This window comes from Micromys minutus (assembly GCF_963924665.1).
Source record: "Micromys minutus genome assembly, chromosome: 1".
Lineage (NCBI taxonomy): Eukaryota > Metazoa > Chordata > Mammalia > Rodentia > Muridae > Micromys > Micromys minutus.
Genome location: NC_137969.1, coordinates 241377647 through 241399129, shown reverse-complemented (window position 1 = coordinate 241399129; position 21483 = coordinate 241377647). Strand labels below are relative to the sequence as shown.

Here is a 21483-nt window from a genome sequence, read left to right as displayed (position 1 = left end):
ATGTGTGTGTACTTGAGAGGCTCTGGAAAGCACATCCTTGGGTCATGTCCTTCCTTTTGCTCTCCCTGTTCAGATGGCACTGAGCCCTCCCACATGCACTATGAGTTAGATGAGAATTATTTCCGAGGCTATGAGTGGTGGCTAATGAAGGAAGCTAAGAAGAGGAACCCAGATATTATACTTATGGGTAAGGTAAAGTGCTTAAGACTCCATTTTCCTTAAACTCTTCAACTTGGAATTTTGCTTGTGAAGTGTCTTTTAATACTAAAGTACTAATATTTGGCTCTTACCCTTGTACTACCATCTATAAAGCATACACCAGGAATGAAATTTCATTGTCACTGTTTATTATGGTGTATCTCTATGTCTTATTTGATTGCTTGATTTTTGAGACAGAGTTTCCCTTTGTGACCTAAGGTAGCCTAGACCTTGCTATTAGCCCAGACTGACCTCTATCTCATTTTCTTGCTGTCTCTGAAGTGCTAGGGTTGTAGGCTTTCCATCATGCCTGGCTTGTTGTTTTTAAACCTTGCTTTCTTAGGCTTTCTATTGCTGTGATGAAACACTATTACAGACAGTGCAATCTGGGAAGTAAAGGTTTGTTTGGTTTTTTCCTGCCTTCCACTTCTGGATCACTGTTTATCATTGAAGGAAGTCAGGATAGGAACTTAAACAAGGCATGAACCTGGAGGCAGGAGCTGATGCAGAGGCCATGGAAGGATGCTGCTTTACTAGTTTGTTCAATATGACTTGCTCAGTCTCCTTTTTTATAGAACTCAGAAGCACCAGCCCAGGGTTGGTACAACCCACAATGGGCTGACCCTCCTCCATCAATCACTAGTTAAGAAAATGCCCTACAGTCTTATATTCGGCCCAATCTTAGAGACCTTTCTTGATTGAGCATTCCTTCTCTCTGATGACTCTAGCTTGTGTCAAGTTGACATAAAACTGTCTAGCACATTTGTTGATGTTAAGATCACCAGAGACTGAGGGTTCTAAACAAATACTGTGTCCAGTTTCTACCCATATTGAGCTTAGGTGTTAGCATTGGACACACTGGATAGTTGCTCTAGCTAGCCTGTATTCATTTCACAATTCTGTAGCAGCATGAAGTACTTTAAATACCCAGAGCATAGGGCTTTTATTACTTGAAGTAAATTTGCTATTTTGATTACATCCAGACTGAGTTAAATAAAATTATGGCTTGTTTTAAATACCTTAAGTTACTGAAAATAAGTTATCTTGATAATTAAAGGAAAAGTGTATTACTTTTCCAAATTTAAAAGGACAGTGAAGAGTGTGTTCCTTCAAATGTTACTTTATGAGAGACCCCAACAATGTTTGGAACACTGTAAGCATCATTGGGCACATGCTTTCCATTGTTCTGCTTCCAAGGTGAGACCTCATATAAATGTAGACGTCGGGCATGCTGAACCACATCCCAACAAAGACTCTCATGGGTGGTGGACCTTTGCTGCAAGCAGCTTGTTGTCTTTAAATGTTCTCTTGTTTCAATGTCACACGTTTTATGTAGTGAAATTCGCTTAGAAAAATATCGTGTCAGGTTGATTTTGATTTTTTTTTTTTTTTAGCAGCCAACTAGATTGGTAATATATCTAAGTGGAAATCAGCTGCTGGGCTTATTTTCAAATATTATACTTGAGGCAGGAATTGTAACTAGTGCCTTTCAGTTCTCTCTCCTTAACTTCACAGGCACTAGTTACTGAAGGTCATGCACATGGGTGACATTCCCTCACCCACAGCTCTTTCCTGTTGACTCATTGACATTTATGTGTTTGCTTAATGGCCAAGTTAGGTTTGCGGATCTTGGCTGCCTGACCTACTGATAATTTAACCTGAGTTTGTAAGATGATATCCTTGTGAGAACTTTAGGTTGCACGTAGAGCATGTGAGGGTTGTTTTGGAATAGCCTTTCAGGTTTCCTCAGTTTGACCACAGAGAACAAGAGTGTAATATTGGACATCCCTATAGAGAACAGAGATGTTAAAACATGCATTTCTTTCTGTTAGAAAATGCTGTGAAGGAGTTGTTGTTGTTTCTTATTTAATTTCATTCTCTTGAAAGGACAGTTAGAAGATTAGGGCATAGCTGTAAGGATCAGTAAGAAATCTTGGTTTCTGTTACTAGAAATGATTTTTTGCATTTGGTGGAGTCTCTCCTTTCCGCCAGCTTGCGGTTGGCTTTTGCCTAGTGCTCTGGTTTCTCACATGTCTTAGTGGTGCCAGCATTGTTTCATGTGCTTTTACCTTTGTTCTCCCTGCAGGGTTGCCGTGGTCATTCCCTGGATGGCTGGGCAAAGGTTTCAGTTGGCCTTATGTAAATCTTCAACTCACTGCCTACTATATTGTAAGATGGATTTTGGGTGCCAAGCATTATCATGACCTGGACATTGATTATATTGGGGTTAGTAACATATTTTAACATACTTTATTCTTAATTTTATTTTTGAATATGTATCTATAATTTTAGAAAGTAATTTGATTCAATTTTGATCCATTAAAAAGATTTATAACCATATGTTAGGTATAGAAATACACTTTACATAGTGCATAATACCATAACAGTGTTTTGATATAGGTTTTATTTTTAAATTATAATTTATGTGTATGGATGTTTTGCTTTCCTGTATGTCTATGCACTGTGTGTGTGTAGTGTCCTTGTAGGCCAGTAGAGAACATCTGGTCTCCCGGAACTGGGAGTTACACATGGTTGTGAACCTGATTGTGGGTGCTGGGAATTAAACCAAAGTTCTCTGGAAGAGCAGCCAGTGCTCTTAACTACTGAGCCATCTCTCCAGCCCCTTATTACAGTTTTAAAAGAAAAGAGGGAAATACTTTAGGCTACTCAGACCAGATTTTCAAAAGCCCTCTTTCTAAATTGATCAATAGGAAAAATGTGTTCAGGGACTAGTTTTATTTAATTCCTAGTCAATGGGGTTGAAAGGAAGTCCACATTTTATATTATTGCTTCAAAACAAACTAAATCCTCCCAAACACATGTTACCTTTTTTTAGGGAATGCATACATGGTTCTTGTTATTTCAATAAAAAGAAAGTTGAACTCATATATCTACCATGAGAAAAACCAAACCAAATCAACCATGATGGAGCTGAAAGTTAAAAACGACTCAGACCTTCCTCTGTCCTAATGCTTGATGCTGTTGCTCTTTGTAGACTAATCCTTTTGTGCCATGAGACTGACTTGTTGTTTTGGTGTCTGATAACATGAACCGCAGCTGACCTCTTACTGCTATTCTTTGCCAGACTAAATTATTACTGCCTTTGCACAATTCTGAATATTTTCCTCTTCTTTTAAACTTTTTCACAGCCAAACATTTTTAACTGGCAAGTTTTCTTTTTCTAATTTTACCTTTGAGATTATAATATAATCACAGCACTCTCTTTCCTTGGCTCTCTCCAAGTCCTCTCACAACCCTCTCACTCCTGACCTTCCTGCACATTCACAGCCCCTTTGTTTTACTAATTGTTCTTGCAAGGATATATGTGTATGCATACATATGTATTTCTACACACAGCCTGTACAGTCCATATAATGTATTGCATGTATGTTTTCAGGGCTGACCATTTGGCCTTAGACAACCAATTGGTGTGCGAGTCTCTGGGGAAGCCCACCCTCCCCTCCCAGCTTTCCTCAGTTGCCTGTAGTTCTTCCAGGCCTCATGGCTTCCCTGTGCACTTTTGGATATCTCCTGCTGTTGTCCTTGTTCAGCTCACAGTTGCAGTCATGGTGGTGAGACTTTATGGGTGTCATTTGAGACATTCCTAGGAGTTATAATCTCATAGCAAACTCCCTGATCCTTTAGTTCTTATAATTGTACTGCTCTGTTTACTGGAATGTTGTCTGAATCTTAGGTGTGTGGGAGTGTTTTGCAGATCTAGCCATTGGGCGGGACTCCACAAGTCTGCATTTTAATTGGCTGTGGTTAGGATTCTTTTCTTTTCTTTCTTTCTTTTTCTGGTATCAATCCAATTAAAATTATCCTTCAAAGCCTTTGTTGTTATTGTTTGTTTAGGTTCTTCTTTTGTCTGTTTTGTTTTTGTTCTTGTTTTCAAAGACAGGGTTTCTGTGTGTTGGTTTAACTGTCCTAGAACTAGCTCTGTAGACCAGGTTGGCCTTGAACTCACAGAGATCCTCTTGCCTCTGTCTCCCAAGTGGTAGGATTAAAGGTGTGTGCTACTGCTGCCTGGCTGTTCCTTTGTACTTTAAAACTCATTCTCATTTTGATGAGTTTTTTGTTAGTGCCCTAATCCAGGGATCACCTCAATCCTTTTTTATAAAGAGCTAGTGCATAAATATTAAATTGGCATTAATAGGTCATTGGCAATAGTACAATACATAAGTATATACAGTGTGACCGTTTCAAACTGAAGCTGTTTTTCATTCCTAGACCTTGGAAATGGACAGGATTTTGCAGGCTGCTAGAAATCTGCCTCCTTCTGTCCTAAAATGTTATTTAACATCTTTTAATGTGTTAACAATTGTAAAACATTATGTTGCAGCTTTTCTGAGTTTGACTTTTGGAGGCTAGCTGCACACTTCAAACTGTACCCCAAAAGTCTCACACATAGCTGTAGTGGGCCTCTGTAAGCATTTTAATATATTGTTGACTAAAGTTGATATTGTATTGAAGTTTTCATGCACTCACAGTATGAATTACCAGCAAGCTTGTCCTGAGTTTCTGCTGTGTGGTAGAACAGGAGCTGTCATGTTCCAGCTGCATCATGAGCGCTTCAGTGAGAGACGGCCACTGCTGCAGATTCAGGCTCCCGTGGGATGATCACGGCATGAGGATGAGCCATGCTGCAGGCAGGCAGCACACACTGCTTCCCCTCCTTTCCACAGCTGACAGTTTGTATCTGGGGACGACGTTTGTTAAATGTTGGTTCGTTTAACCCATTAGTGTGATTAAATGCAGACGGATCCCTTAGATTTCTGATATGGTACATGTTCACAAATTATTTCCTGTGAATGATGGTAACTGTCTTATTTTAGTCTCTGGTGAGTCACATGCAGTGGGGAGTCACTTTTCAGATAAGTTCTTTGTCACACCTAGACTCTTAGGCTCATCTCTAGACTGTAAGACTGAAGGCCCAGAAGTTCCCTTTCAGCACTGAAACCACACCCCCATGATTTTGAACCTAAGAGAGCAAAGTGTGTTTCTTTTAACACTTCCTCACCAAGAGCCTGCTTTTGTGTTCTTGCAGATCAATACATTCCTCTGCATAAACAAATTCTCTTTAAAATTCCTCCTAACCATACCCTGGTAACTACTTGCTTTTTACTACGTCCATATATTAGAATTATTTCAATGATTCTCACTCCTGCTTGTTCTTCAGTGTCCAATGTAGGCTTTGCACACATTATAATTCTAATATTTTTGCATGAATATTGTGTTGATGGAAATCTCTGGAATAAATGCCTTATTTTTGAAAAAAAAAAGATTTTATGTATCTGAGTGTTGGCTGTGTATCACACATGTCCCTGCTGCCCACGGAGGCCAGAAGAGGGCCCTGGGTCTCCTGGAACTGGAGTTGGAGATGTTGCTGTGCTGGGACGTGACCCAGTCCTCTGAGAGAGCATCAGGTGCTCGTAATGCTGTGTTGTCTCTTCGGCTCCAGAAATGACTTTTGAAAATACTTTCTAAATCCTTTTAAGAACTTTAAACGGTTAAAAGTTATTTTGTTGTATAAAAGCATAAGCTCCATGAGAGCAGTTTTTAAAGATCGGAAACAAACCCGTCAGATAGATGAGATGCGATGCCTCAGTCATTGTGTTCGACGTCTGATATTTGAAAACTTTCGTTGCTGACATTTTGAATTTTGTTTTGCAGATTTGGAATGAAAGGCCATTTGATGCCAACTATATAAAGGTTTGTAAAATGAGTCTCTTTTTGCTTATTACTTCATACAAAGGTATTTGGAGGACCGATTAGAAACCTTATTTTTTGACAGCATAGTTAAGTTGCTAGATGTGACATAAATTTTTAATGTCTATACTCCGGATAGAGAAGGATATGTATACAATTCTTCATAGGCCCTGAATGGTCTATATATGATGGTGAGTAGTTGTTTTTCTGGTAGAATGGTGTGTCAATCTTTAGGTTTTTGTCAGCATATGGCCCTGCAAGTTAATCTTATTTCCTATCCTGTTCATAAGCATGACAGACAGGAAAGCAAAAATTGATACTTAGTATTCATAGGAAAGATGGCATATAAATATTTAAGGACTTAGATTTTCAATAATAATAATAGGATTTTTAAATAGACAGATAAATACTTAAAATATGATACTGGAGTATTTTAGCACATATTACAGATAATATTTCAATTTTATCATGTCTACATAGAAAATTTGAAGAAGAAAACATACAGAAAGAAAAATAACCATTATTTCTACATAATATTATTTGATAGGTTTTATGTACACCCGACCCCTCCAACTCCATAATTTCTGTTGTTAAGCTTAATTTTAAACTAAGGAGAAAGATGCTTCTATGGTGTTTTCCAGAAGGTCGCTCCTGCGAGAATCAGAGCCGGAACTGTAGTTAAACTGCAGAATTTTGAACAATACACTGGCTATTTTGGTCATATTCCAGTAACCAAAGGGTCACTTGCAAACTTTTTTGTTTCATCTTTATGTCTCCTTAGGAATTAAGAAAAATGCTGGATTATCAGGGTCTCCAGCGCGTGAGAATCATAGCCAGCGATAATCTCTGGGAGCCGATTGCTTCTTCCCTGCTGCTGGACCAGGACCTCTGGAAGGTGGTTGATGTTATAGGGTAAGATGTGAGTTACTCTGCACACCAACAGTTTGTGGCTTCCTTATCTGGGTGTTGACTGTGCTTCTCTCGCCTTCTCTGCCCCTTTGATTACCTTCCTATTGCAGTGTCCACTCACTAACACATTGATTGCTCACAGTTCATTCCTTTCTCTGTGTGATGTGGATTTGAGGCTCTGTGACAATGAAATGCATCGGTGACTTTTTAAACAAATGAGTTAATGTTTAGATTAATAGAACGGGGCTTTATTTAGGTTTAAATGCAGGTGTTTAATTTTAGAAGTTACCAAGGCAATGCTGTGAAGTTAGTACCTACCTCAGTTTTCCTGTGACTCTGTTCATGTGCAGACACTTAGTCATGTGCACGGACTGTAACCATCTTGTATCCTTAGTATTTTGACTCTTAGACTTTTGCCTCTATTTTTTAATCTATTTCTGCTTTACAGTTCCCTGGGTCCTAAGTTTGTCCTGAACTGTGTTCGGCAGTTTGTTTTAATCAGTTGGGAGATGGCTTAATTTCTTCATATGGTTTATTTCTAAATGAAAAGTCTTGGACTTCATTTTATTTTTGGTACTTTATTTTTGTCTTTCATTTTCAGTTAAGGGCTCAAGGCCAGGGCCTCATCCGTGCTAGTACCTTTTTGGTTCTTGTTTAAGGAGTTATTTTTAACAAGACGTGGTTTTGTTTCTGCTGTTCACAGTTATTCTGATTTCTACCTTAATATTAGTTGTTTCAGTGGGGATAATTTTATTTCCTAGGAAACATTTGGCATTTCTAGAGGTATTTGGAATTATCTTAGCTAGGTAAATGAATCTCTTATTATCTTGTGGCTTGATGCCAGGACTGTTCACAAACGTTCCTGGATACGCACGCAGGTCAGCTCTTCCATGTGAAAAATGAACAAGCCCATAATTTCAGTTATGCCGAAACTGAGAAACTGCTTTATGCTCATATGCTGTTCTCTTTGTTGTTGTTTATTTTTTACACAGTGGTGATGAGACTCAAACCACATCCAGGGTTGGTATTCCTCATGCTTTTTGGTAGTTTGGGTCTAAGTCATAGCTAGGTTACCTTATGGACCTATCACCAGGAAAACTGTAAAGTACTCAGTCAGGTTGGAAACCTTTCTGCACTTTTACCTCAACTTGTAACTACTAATCTGACCTCTAACGCCAGCAAACAATTTGCAGATTATTAAGATGGCATTTATTTCATGTTGGAGAATAGCATTTTTCTGTATTGAACACTTAGAAATTCATCAGGAAGGGAAAAAAAGCAGTGCTCATCTTTACCAGGAAGAAAAAACATCATGGAAAAAGATGTTCTGTCTTTAAGGTTTGCAAATCAGTCAGACATGTACACAGGCAGTAAACAAAGAAAACGCTTCTCTTTAGTATCATCTCTGAACTTTGGATGAACTTTGAACTACTAACCTTTTGGATCACGAATATACATTTACTTGTTCTAATTTATGAAACAATGCCCACTTTTAGCCCCAGTATTCAGAAGGCAGACACAAACAGAACTCAAGATTTTAACAAGCTGTTTGTATAAATGCATTGTTGGCTACGTAGGATGTTGGTTTTTGGTTGGTCACTAACAGATTCCAGATAAGAAGGAAAGGCCTTTACTAGGGGGTTTTCTTCTTTGTTGTTTTCTCTGGCCCAAGACTGATTTCAAATAATCCTTCTGACTTGAGCCCAGGATGTGGGTTACAGGCTTGAGTCACTACGTCTATCTGTTTATGATCTTCATGATGACACTATCCACTATAGACAGTCCTCTCTAGGTCACAATGACCTAGAATGCTTGGTCAGGGCTTCTATTGCTGTGATGAAACACTGTGACCAGAAACCAAGTTAGCTTATATTTCCAGATCATAATACATCACTGAAGGATGTCAGGACAGGAACTCAAGCTGGGCAGAACCTGGAGGCAGGAACTAATGCAGAGGCCATGGAGGGGTGGAGCTTAACTGGCTTGCTCAGCCTGCCTTCTTATAAAACCCAGAGCTACCCGACTTGGAACAGAACAACTCATAATGGGCTAAACTCTCCCCTGATCAGTCACTAATTAAGAAAATGCCTTACAGACAGCTGGCTTATGGAAGCATTTTCTCAGTTAAGATTTCCTCCTTTCAGGTAGTTGTAGTTTGTGTCAAGTTGACAAATAAAATCAGCCAGTACAAATGCTTACCCTTGCTAAGCAATTGTGAGACTTTTCCAGTTTTGTATGTGTGAATTTTTAAATCCTTTCTCAGTTGTTATCTGGATTTTCTAGGTTTTGGTCTTCTGAGATAGCCATTCCTTGGCTCCCGTTGCCATAGGAAATGCACACTTCGGAACTGTTTATGTTGCATGCATGCCATATGGGCTGTAGCTGTGGGTTTGGTTGTATAGTCACTGCACCTCCTGGGATGTTTCTGCTGGGCCTTACTCTCCCTAGTGCCTTTGCGTACTTTCCCTCGGTGTGAGTGTGGTTGTCTCATTGAGTTTGGATTCTGCTTCTGATATCTCATTCTCATATAAACCTCTGCCATCACGGCTGGGATGGTTGGCTTTGCTGAACTTGTTAAGGTCTTAGACCTGTATTGTCTGATACAGTAGCCATCATGGGGGTCTGTGGAGTACAGCAAATGTGGCTAGTCTTACTTGGGTATGTCAGAAGTGTAAAATACAGACTGGGTTTTGTATTTTAATTTTCAAAACTATAAAACAGACTTTATCATTTTTATATTGATTAAACATTGAGTGATGATTTGAATATATCAGATTAAATGAAATAATCCAAAATATATAAACAAAGCTTAAAGAGAAATACATGATATATTTACAATAAGAGGAAGAGTTTAGACTATAAAATTTCAGAGTGTAGAAAAATTCTTGAAGATGTGGACTCTTAAATAAGACAGTTAAATTTCCTTCTATTATGACCTTCTAAAAACAAATGATTGCATAGCAAATGTTTCTAGGATTATCTTCCTTTAAAACATATAGATATGAGTGTATTTTCATCAGATACATCAGACAAGCCAGATACTGTGGTTGATGCTAGCACTCAGGAGGCTGAGGTGAGGGTCTCTGAGTATGTTTATAGTATGTTTTAGGCTAGCTTGTACAACAGAATGAGACCTAGTCTCAGAAAACAAAGCAACAACAACAGGTATATCAGACACATTATTTTCTGAAAGCCAACTAAAAATACTCTGATTTTAATAGATTAACAATTAATATCTGACTGAAGTGCCAAACTGGACAATATGATCACAGTATAAAGGTAAGGGATATAAGAATTAAATGTAAAAATATCTTAGAATTATATGTTTGCAGTCATTCGTAATTTGAAGATTAGCAGTTTGGTTTTTCTAGTTTGGTGAAATATGTAAGTTCATAATTTCTTAACCCTAGAAAGAGCGAGAATGCTCTCAGATGTTTGTAATGTTGACCTGCAGTGGCGACTAGTTGCCTGTCTCAGCGCATTCCTGATGGTGCATTACTGTTTTCCAGTACCTCCTGTGGTGCACTCTGTGGTATGTTCAGTTCCCCCTGACAGTATCTTATGCCTTAGTGTACATCTTATGTCTTTACTGATACAAACAACTCCCATCAGGGCTTTCTACTAAAGTGACTGTGATTAAAATGATGTTGACTAAAAGGTCTTTCCAGTCATTCTTCTGATGTTATGTTTCTACTCCAAGAAAGTACAGATGTTAGAAATGTGCCTCTTTTAGTCTCAAACTGTTAGTGAATAATTAAGCTGGAAAGTTTATACTCTTATTTTTGAAGTTAGTGGATGTACTTTTATTATTGTATTACTGTCTAGTTTCTAATTTACATTTACTATTTTAGTAGTGTTGACTCAATCAGTAATGTCTACAATTTTCATTAGAGCAGAATTTTATTCTTGCAACCCTCAGAATATATGTAGACCTCACCTGACTGACTGTTCACATGCTTGAATGAAAGGAGTTGATTTTCTGGGACAGATTCTCAATCACTGCACTTTTGATGTCTTGACAGTGTCTAGATACTGCTTCCTAGCTGGTTCAGGGCTAAAATCCCCAATGGCTGAGGATCACTGCTGCTTAGAGACAGGGCCTTAATTTTCTCAGTGTCATTCATTCTTCTCACACAGGGATTAATGATACACTAAAATCTATGGGGCTTTTGTGGATTTGCTTTAGTGCTTTGCCTTGAAATAAATGTCAAGATTTCTGTCTCAAGAGGACAGAGATATAGAAGAGGTGGCTTTTTCACAGACAGCTTGGCCTGACTCATCTTGTTTGCCTTCTTGCTTCCTCTAGAGGATGATTGTTTTTTTTTTTTTTTTCTTTTAACTTGTAAACCAGTTTAATTTCTGAAGGTTTCATGGTCTTTGTAAAGCATTTTGAAAAAATAGTTGTTATTATAGTATATTACATTTGGTTTTTAAAAAAATAATTTTTTATTGGATATTTTATTTACATTTCAAATGTTATGCCCTTTCCCGATTTCCCCTCCAGAAACACCCCATGCCATTCCTCCTCCCCCTGTTTCTATGAGGATGCTCCCCACCAATCCACCCACTCCTTCCACCTCTCTACCCTAGTATTTCCCTACACTGGGACATCAAGCCTTTACAGGACCAAGGGCCTCTCCTCCCATTAATGCCTGACACTGCCATCCTCTGCTACATTTGTGTCTGGAGCCATGGTTCCCTCCATGTGTACTCTTTGGTTGGTGGTTTTGTTCCTGGGAGCTCTTGTGGATCTGGTTGATTGATACTGTTGTTTTTCCTATGGGTTTACAAACCCCTTCATCTCCTTCAGTCCTTTCTCTAACTCCTCCATTGGGTCCCTGTGCTCAGTCCGATGGCTGGCTACAAGCACCCACCTCTGTATTTGTCAGGCTCTGGCAGAGCCTTTCAGGAGACAGCTATATCAGGCCCCTGTCAGCAAGCACTTCCTGGCATCAGCACTAGTGTCTGAGTTTGGTGTCTATATATGGGATGGATCCCCAGGTGGGGTAGTCTCAGGATGACCTTTCCCTCAGTCTGTGCTCCACACTTTGTCTCCATATTTCCTTTAAACAGGAACAATTCTGTGTTAAAAATTTGGTGATGGGTGGGTGGCCCCATTCCCCAACCGGGGGCCTTGCCTAACCTCTGGATATGGTCTCTATAGGTTCTCCATTTTGTTGAACATTTCAGCTAATCTCATTCATGTTGGGTTCTGGGTTTTAGAATATTCTCGTTTTATTTGTGTGGTTGCAGGTTTTTGCTGTTTTTTTTTTTTTTTTTTTTTTTTTTTTTTTTTTTTTTTTTTTTTTTTTGTAGTGGGCCTACAGATGGAACAGTTGAGAAGCCTTCTTTCCTCTCTCAACTGTCTTCTGAAAGCCACTTGATTTTTTTTTTTTTTTTTTTAACAGCAGACCTTGGTGAAGAACTGTTTTTCAGTTCACCCATTTACTTTATGGAAGTCTGGTGCTTCTGACTTCTCCACTTATATTCTTTCTCTTAGAGCTCATTATCCTGGAACCTACACAGTATGGAATGCAAAGATGTCAGGGAAGAAGCTTTGGTCATCTGAAGATTTTAGCACTATCAACAATAATGTTGGTGCAGGATGCTGGGGTCGCATACTGAACCAGAATTACATCAATGGCAATATGACCGCGTAAGTTATTTACAATCTTTTGAGAGTATTTATTATAACGAATTTTAGAGAGGACAGAAGTGGGAAAAATGAATCATTATAATTTTCTATCTTAGATTCAATGGTTGTAAACATATGCTTTATTTACTTAATCTACATATGGCTAATATTTGTTTAATCTACACCTTCTTTTCTATATTTGAGAACAGTCCATATCAAGTAAAGTTGGGTTTATTGGGGTACACTTTACTCAGGCAGTACAACGATTTTCACAATTTACATATATTTTAAATTACTTTCTCATACCATCATATTTTAATGTGTCTGCAAAACAAGAATATTTTCTCACATGATCATATCATTTTCATAGATATTAGTGTAGAAAGTATTTCTAATTCTCAGCCTTTATATTTTTAAATGTCATTTGTAATGTTTATTTATTTATTTTAAAGAAAGATATAGCACATTTCTATGTATTACATTTATCAGTTTTGGTCTCAAAGTCTCTTTTAATGTAGAATTGTTACCTACCCTTCTTTCATAAGTACCTTTAAAAGAAAACGACAACAAAAACAAACCAAAAACCAGGGCTGTAGACTTTACTTGGTACCTGTTTCCACTCTGGCTGCCTGGCTCACATAACTTTATCTAACTCTTAACAAAACAAAGGTAATAAAGGACAGAATGTTTTTGTTATTAAAGGGGATGCTTCCTAAATGCTTTGATGACAGCTTAGGAATAATTAGATGTAAACTTATCCTTATGAGTCTATTAAAAACAAGCCGATGTGCATACTTTTGTTTTGGATGTTTGGTGATCATTGCAGACAGTAGAAAAAATGAAGATGTGTACAAAAAAATGAGACAAAGCTGGCTATAACCTCTCCATCCTGAAGCAGTGCTCCTTAAAGCATTTTCCTATTTTTATATATGCTTAAATATGAAATTGACACATTAGCATATGGTCTGTTGAGTAAGTTCCTTTTTATTTAACAGGGCATTATAACTTTTTTCTTTCATATTAAGTATATTTTTACTTTATGCCTTTAACCTATGTTTTTTGGAGGCAGGGTCTTCCTGTTATTGCTCAGGCTGGCCTTGAACTCTCCGCAGTACTGAAATTATAGACATGCACCACCACATGCAGATGCTATCAGACCTCCATATTCTATCACATAAAGAAGTATTTCTTAACTTTGCCCTGTCATAAGAAATGCTGCAGTACTTGTTCTACTGATGCGTAGGCAGCTGCTCAGACTTCCAGGGGCCTGGGAACTCGTACATCTGGTCAGTACTCATGGAGAGTCTGATGATGCCCAAGTTTGGGAAACACCAGTGTACAAAAAGAGGATGCCATGCATGTGTGATTCAGATCAGAGGAATTCTTATGATGTCCGTTGCCTGTGTGTGTCTGTGTGTTTAATTAGCATTATTATTATTTTCATTTTACAAAAAGGTAATGAGAAGGGTTAGATTTTCTAAGAGTGCCAGAGTAGCTTTGTGTGTTGGGAGAAAATTTGGCCAGGGAGATAAAATTCTCTGGGTACATGCTGGTTTTTTTCAGCTGAAAAGAAAACGGTCAGATATAAAAACTTACACTTTATGCTTAAATTTTCTGAAAGTTGTAAGGCCACAACTCTGCTCCTGGAGCTCAGTGTGTGCTGTAAGTTATTAGTGTCTATCTGAAAAGAGGCCTAAAGCCAGGCCAGCAATCTAGTCCAGTTAGTGCATCAGTGGAGGCAGAAACAAGAGACTGGAGTTGCATCAATGTGTTTGTGCTCCCAGCCACCCACTGATTCAGAGCAGTCATCATCCTGTGTCCACAGGAGAGGGAGTCCTGTTTGACTCTAAGAGTTCTCATTTTAAAACTGCAGCAGTCCCAAGTCAAGTTCATCAAACTGTGTGAAATCAGGGTATTAGGCAAGAAGCTGTCAATGGGAGAGCAGTTACAGAAAAAGCTTTTACTTGTACCTTCTTCAAATCTTTGACACGCCAAACATCATTCATCTTTTGGCTTTCTCACTGTTAAACAGAATTCTTGTGTGTGTGTGTGTGTGTGTGTGTGTGTGTGTGTGTGTGTTACTTCTAATTCTCTGATTTACCATTAAAATGTATGGCTGAACATTGAACTGGATTTTTAAAAATGGGAGTGAACTGAGGCAACATGTATTTTGTTTGGGGTACTTAAAAGTAAATGTTCATTTAATTACATTAAATATAATTAGGAAGGATACTGTTAGTTTTGTCTTTTAGACATAATTTATGTTTCCAATACACAGTATTATGGTGTTTTTTTCTTTTCTTTCTTTATCAAACTAATGCATTAGCACCATTGCTTGGAATTTGGTGGCTAGTTACTATGAAGAATTGCCTTATGGACAAAGTGGATTGATGACAGCCCAGGAGCCTTGGAGTGGACATTATGTGGTAGCATCTCCTATCTGGGTATCAGGTATGGATGTATAGATTCTATTCCTTTCTCCACAAATTCTTTTTAAGAGACAAACCAGAAAGCACCAAGGGAGGCTATACAAACTGTCTGTGCTTTAAGTGGGGAACTGTTTTAAGTGTTTTATAATATTATTTTGGGTAACCTGGTTGCTGTCTGAGTTTTGTACTTTATTATTTTAAGACTAGGCCCTTAAGAAAAGGGGTGGGAGAGAGGGAAAGGCAAGTAGCCCAGGGAGTGGGGATGTCCAGTGATGGAGACAGAGGTGATCACTCATTATGTAATCCCACATCATGATAATAACGATGGACTGGACATACTTATATTCATCTCAGTGTATCTAGAAGTTTTGGGATTATTCTTTTTTGTCAGTTCCATTTTATTGATTGTACTAAAGTAAGTGTATAATATTACTAGCAAAAATTATAATTATTAATGAAAAGAAATACATGTGCTTATGAAATAATATGGCTCTACACTGGTTCCTAAATCTAAATATTTGAACATGTAAATTTTAGGAAAATATAAATTATGGCTAATATATATATATATATATATATATATATATATATATATATATATATTCAAAAGAAGATACTTCTAAATCCGCTTGTTTTAATCTTAAGCCCATATTTTGATAATTATCACTTTTAGATTTGTGTTATTCTCAGATCTGTAATCACAGCATTACCCTAAATTTCTTAAGTAGCTCTTCAAAATAGTAGAAGAGTTAAGACTTCTGTGGCGATTGGATAGCTTCTTGGTTGTTGGAAGTATTCTGTTTACTTTGGTGAAGTAACACTCTTCTATTCTGAGGTACATTGATTAACTTAAAGTATCTTTTTTATTGAATTACTTTTTTTGTTCTGTTAGAATGGAATAAGTAGTGATAACTGGGCAAGGATTGGGAAGATGGATGAGGTTGTGAACAGTCACTTAATTTTGCACTGTGGGAAAAGGAATGCATAATTAATAGTCTTGTATTCCCAGGTTCATTTAATTTTGCCAGTCATTCAGAAAGCCTTCCTGTAGATATGATTTTCAGCTGAAATATGTAAAAAATGGAAACATAAACTTGGGAGATACTTTCTTAAAATTGACTATAGCTGCCTAGAATCAGTCAGACTCAAATTGGTAGACAGCTATTTTCTTTTACTGTTGTCTCATTCACATCCTTCTCTGCTTTTTTATAGCTCATACAGCGCAGTTTACTCAACCAGGCTGGTATTACCTGAAGACAGTTGGTCATCTAGAGAAAGGAGGAAGTTATGTAGCACTGACTGATGGTTTGGGGAATCTCACCATCATCGTGGAAACTATGGTATTTGTTCATTGTTGAGACTCAATTGTGGGCATCTCAAACTTCACCAGAAGCTTTGTCTTTAGACAGATATTGATTTCTTCTGGGCATAGGAAGGCATGTCTCCAAGAGCCTTATGACTGTCTCCATGGGAGAAAGGTTGGAGAAGGCTGGTGGTTACCTTGCTCCTTCTGTTGTTTTAAGACAATATATCTCTTTTTAAAAGATATATTGGTGTAAAGTCACAACCAGTTCTTCCAACCAGCTTCATGCTCCCAGAATAAGACTCAGATTCAAAGTATATTTATAAAGACATTAACTTACTAGAGCATAAGTTAAATTATCCTGTTTATTTTAACTACATTCTGCCATGTAGCTGGTTACCTGTGCTCAGGTATCATGCCTCTGTCACATCTTCCCAGGAGGATCTCCTCATCTATCCAGTTCCTTTGGTTGTGTAGCTAGGAATAGGGCTGCCAAGTTAAACAGTAGCTAATATGAGGAGCCGCCAGGTGCTGGTACTTTTTGTCTTTGCTACCTGCAGTTCATAAGCCTTCCAGTATCACCTCGCCTCTCCAGCAGTTACTGTCCATTTCTTCGTTTATAGCCATTCTCCAGGGTGTGAGGTGGTGTCATTACCTTTTGATTTTCCTTTTCCTAGTGACTACTGATGCTGGTTATGTTTTCATGTACTTTTTGTCTATCTGTATGTCCTCACTGGAAAAATGTCTATTTAACTCTCCACTGTCCATCTAAGCGTATTTTTGGTTTTCTTCTTGGATTGTGAGAGTTCTTCATATATCTAAACGTCCCTCAGAAGACACATGCAGCTGTAGTGTATAGTTTCTACGACCCTGCTTTAAGCACTGGGTGGAACACACTATCATACACTGCCCTGGTTCTCTGGGGTTAATAGAGGAAACACACACACACACATTAGCTTATTTTTAATGTTTTTTTTTTTTTTTTAGCTCAATGGGAAGGCACTTTTAAGCCCCTTCTTGCGGCTAATGTGCCCTTCACTACGAGCTCATCACCTCTAAATTTGCCATCACCTTATCTAGTAACCTTCTTGTTCAGCACCCTAAATCTGCCCTCAGATTAGTTGTGTTTCTGATCTCCCACCTGCACACACAGATGATATAAGTCTCAGAGGAGGGGAGAATTGATCTCTCAGTGAGCTGAGCTGAGTCACATGACTCTAGCCCAGGGAAATAAGGAAACACAGGGCCTGCCAGAGAGAGCTTAAGCTGAGAGAGGCTGGGAACTCCTGCTGTGCACACAGGCTGACTGGTTCCCTAGGAGAAAGAAAGGTGAGAAGCAAACATTAAAGCTGCCTGTCTCCAGCCAGCAAAATATCAAAGGATAGGTTTTAAAATTTGATTAAACTATTTTGAAGGATAGTAAGGAGTGTAATAATAATGGTTCAGATGTTCTTTTTGTTTTATTTTATTTTTCAGATGTTCTTAAGTATACAGATATTAAGCTCCACAAAAGAGAAAAGTTAGGAGTGATACAATAAGCAAAAGGAAATTTAATTAAAGTAAAATACAGAGAAATAAAAATACGGAGACATTCAATCTTAAAAAATCAGATCAAAGGCAAGGGATTGGAAGCCTAACCTATCTCAGACAGTAAAAATTTAGGTCTTAGAAATTCTATAAAGAGAGAGCCTAGAAATAGGCTTATACAATAAACAAAGGAAAATTTAAATTTATATTATAGAAATAATTTAGGCCTCATTCTCATTAAGGTCAGGACAGGGGAAACAACAAAAACACTGTCTCACTGGTTAATATTTGTTTAGATTGCTTTATTTCCTTTAAGTTGTTGTAATTATCAAAGGTGTAATTATGAGTTTGGTTGGTTATATTATAATTCTTCTGGGAGAGAGGTCAAGCTAAATATTTAATGATATCTGGTTATTGGACCAAGGACTTGTTATTTTGAGAGAGACTCTATGTTTGTGTTGATTGGAAAGGAGAAAGGGCTTTGGACCCCATCCAGACAGAGTTATATGGATCAGATATGACAGAGGAGACTCCCTAAAGAACTAAAAAAGCTAAAAAACAAAACAAAACAAACAAACAAACAAAAAAACCCAAAACCAAATCAAAACAAAAAAAAAATGAAAAAGAAAACCAAACAAGACAGATAAAGATTCATTATGCCATTCTTCACATGACAATTGATTATAAATAAAATTAACTTATAAAAAAGACATCTTTTACCTACTCAAACAAAGAACAATAGTTTATCCTTATTTGATCTATATATCTTTCACAATCATTAAAAATATCATAATGATACTAAATTTTGGTTGTGATATATTACAAAATGTACAGCTTGGTGAGATTCATCCTCAGAGATGTTGAACTGACTTACCTGCTTGGTCCTCTGCTTCCAGTTGCTGCCCAAACAGCTTCGGGCATTGCCACATGTTCCAGGTTATCCTGCCTCATTCATCCTTTCAGACAGATCTTGTTAAAACTTCAGTTAAGCTCTGAACCTTCCAAACACACAGATACTAGATAACAGGTGCTAAAGCTAGCTTTCTTAGGTCTAACCCGGCTTTCTAAGTTTCCTACTCCTCTCTACCCCTTAAAAAATTTCTTTGTCCCTATTCACCAAAAAAAAAAAAAAAAAAAAAAAAGTTATTTTTACAAATTATAGAGATTGTTATTTTAAGAAATAATTTAAAAATGGTCATAATTTTCAACAGGGAAAAAATAGATGAGATAGATTACTAAATTTTATTCTTAAATAAAACATGATGTAGCCATAACTTTACATTGATAAAATATTAATAATTGATACAAAATTAAAACTGTAATTTTTTACATTGATACAAAAATTATACATTAACATAAAATCATGGTTTTCATTGGTATAAATCTATATATTTATACAAAATTTAAAATTAATATTGTTATTAATTATATGTAGTACCTATACAACTTATTTAAAAATATAAGACTTTGACTCAGTCCTTCTAATAACTACTTAAAAAACTGTTTAAGATGATTAAATAACACAAATTAAAGTCCAGATAACAAACTCATGGTTATGTTAGATTCTGATTTATTTATAATAAAGTGTTTTCAGTTTACTCAAAGAAAAATGACCTAAGAGAGTAGTTAAGGTTTAACAGTTCAAAAGTACTTTACTTAGTCTTCAAAAACATCAAAAATCCACAAAATATGACATTTACTGTTATTTCAAAAAAAAAACAAAGTAAACATCTTTACCTCCAGGAGAGGTTACTTATTATGACAAGATAGCCACTGGACAAAAATTACTTATATCATTTACAGACAAATACTGTCCATAAAGGACAAACAGGAATAAAATAGTTGACTACTAAGCTCTGCCAAGACAGAGTAAGCTAGGCTGAAAGGCTAAAGACAGCACTTCAGTGTTGTAAACAATTAAAAGTTGTCCAGATAGTCAGCTGTCTCTATACTTGTTTAAGTTTTAAAAGCTATGTTTGGTAATTCCCATATACTCAGACAATATTTAATTTGTTCTCAGATGTCTAACAAGGTTAAAGACTAGTTATAGTCTCATAATCAAACAAGTTTTTAGCATTGGGAGAGCATATAAAATAAAATACATAGTTTTTGGATAATGTTGCAAGCTAAGCTTTAAACATAATTCAGAGATGAAATTATAACTCTTTAAGTTAGAAATGATGGTAGAGTATTTTATTTAATTGGCAAATATTATGGACTAGATGTTAATTGTATATCATACTTGTAATTTACATACTTGTTATAATTTTGTCCAATTTTTGTCTGAGAGAAGTTTTTTTTTTTTAATTGGACAAAAGGTGAGATGTAGGAAGTGGTTCTGATGCTTTGATCAGTAATCTGCATGTGAATGCTAGAGGTCCTGTTTCCCAATAGGTTCTTGATTGATCAAGAAAGATGCTAGTGGCCATTGGCTGGATGGAAGAGGTGGGACTTCCAGGTTCTCTCATGCACACTAGGAGAGGCAGGCAAGCAGAGGAAAGAAAATTTGCCATGCTTTGGAGGGAGAGAAAGCAGCCAGTCATATGAGATCTCAGGTGGAGTGGCCATTGACTGCTTCCTCAATTGGGCCTGGGGTAGCAGGCGAGAGATTAAACACAACTAAGCTGAGGGCAGATCTAGGTTGGTGAGAAAGGAGAAGGTAACGGGCAACTAAGCTAAGGGCAGATTTAGAGTTGTTGATCTGGGAGTTAAGGTAAGGGCACATTAGCTGCGGGAGGCTTAGAAGTGCCCAGACATTGAGCTTGAATGCATATTAAAAATAAGCTAGTGTGTGTGTGTGTGTGTGTGTGTGTGTCTTTCATCCTTAGATCCAAGGGAACCAGGGTGGTGGCTGGTAGCATGGTCTACCCGGAGCTTAAAGTGGGTTATTAGAAAGCCACTACACGTGGTTTTCGTATATTTGCTTCCATTCTTATAGGGTAGATTATTCTGATCCTAGATTCATAATACTGCTAGCTCATCCTCCCAGTGCTGGAGAATATGCCCAACTTTTTAAATGCCTAACTTTCTTTCTAATGGCATTCTTTGAAGTAAAAACAGTCCAAATTTGTGTGAAGTTGAGGTTTTTTTTTCTTTTTTGTTTTCTGCATGTTTAGTATCAGATATAGGAAACCACTGACTAATCTAAGATCATGTAGATTTAAAGTGTAGATGCCTCTTTCTCTCTCTCTCTCTCTTTCTCTTTTGGTGAGTGCTGCTTTTTTAAGTCTTACATGTTAGTTTCTGAACCTCATTAATTAATTAATTAATTAATTAATTAATTGAGGTGCTTGGCATTTGGTCCACTTCCTCCAATGGTGTGTATATGCCTAGCTGCTGAGATCCAGCCTCAGCACTCAGTGTGAGGGGGTTCATGAGAAGGGGTAGTGGAGCAGTGCTGATTGAGTAACTACTGGGAGTCAGTAGTGGATGCAGCAGTCCAGGTGTTTCTCTCTTTGCCTGATCAGTCTCCCTCTTCCTTCTTTTGACCAGAGAGCCTGAACCCAGTCTTTGTTTACTAAAGCTACATCACCAAGGCTTTAATCATTGTTACTCATTAGAAATTCTTTAATTTACATAAATTCTAACAACCTCAGATCTTTATTCCCACCCCTCCCTTCCTTAAAACAGAAACTAAACACAAATCAAAGCACATTTCCTTATCTTTTCTACACAGCCTGTTCCTCCGCTGTAGCTGGGCTCAGCTCCTGTGGTTTCCTGGTACAGCAGTCAGCAAATTTTACAGTAGCTATTTTCACCTAAGGACAGAAAGG

General features: G+C 37.4%; 1 protein-coding gene across 1 annotated transcript in view; it reads left to right on the top strand.

Moving 5' to 3' along the window:
• Positions 1-21483, top strand: part of GALC (galactosylceramidase) — a gene marked incomplete at its 5' end in the record, with an annotated part of 48165 nt that overhangs the window by 5914 nt on the left and 20768 nt on the right. The window contains 7 exons of the mRNA XM_080938724.1: positions 74-187; positions 2285-2424; positions 5872-5910; positions 6689-6819; positions 12317-12472; positions 14778-14902; positions 16093-16220. Of these exons, the coding sequence (XP_080794850.1) occupies positions 74-187; positions 2285-2424; positions 5872-5910; positions 6689-6819; positions 12317-12472; positions 14778-14902; positions 16093-16220 (833 nt within the window). The remainder of the gene's footprint in view (positions 1-73; positions 188-2284; positions 2425-5871; positions 5911-6688; positions 6820-12316; positions 12473-14777; positions 14903-16092; positions 16221-21483) is intronic.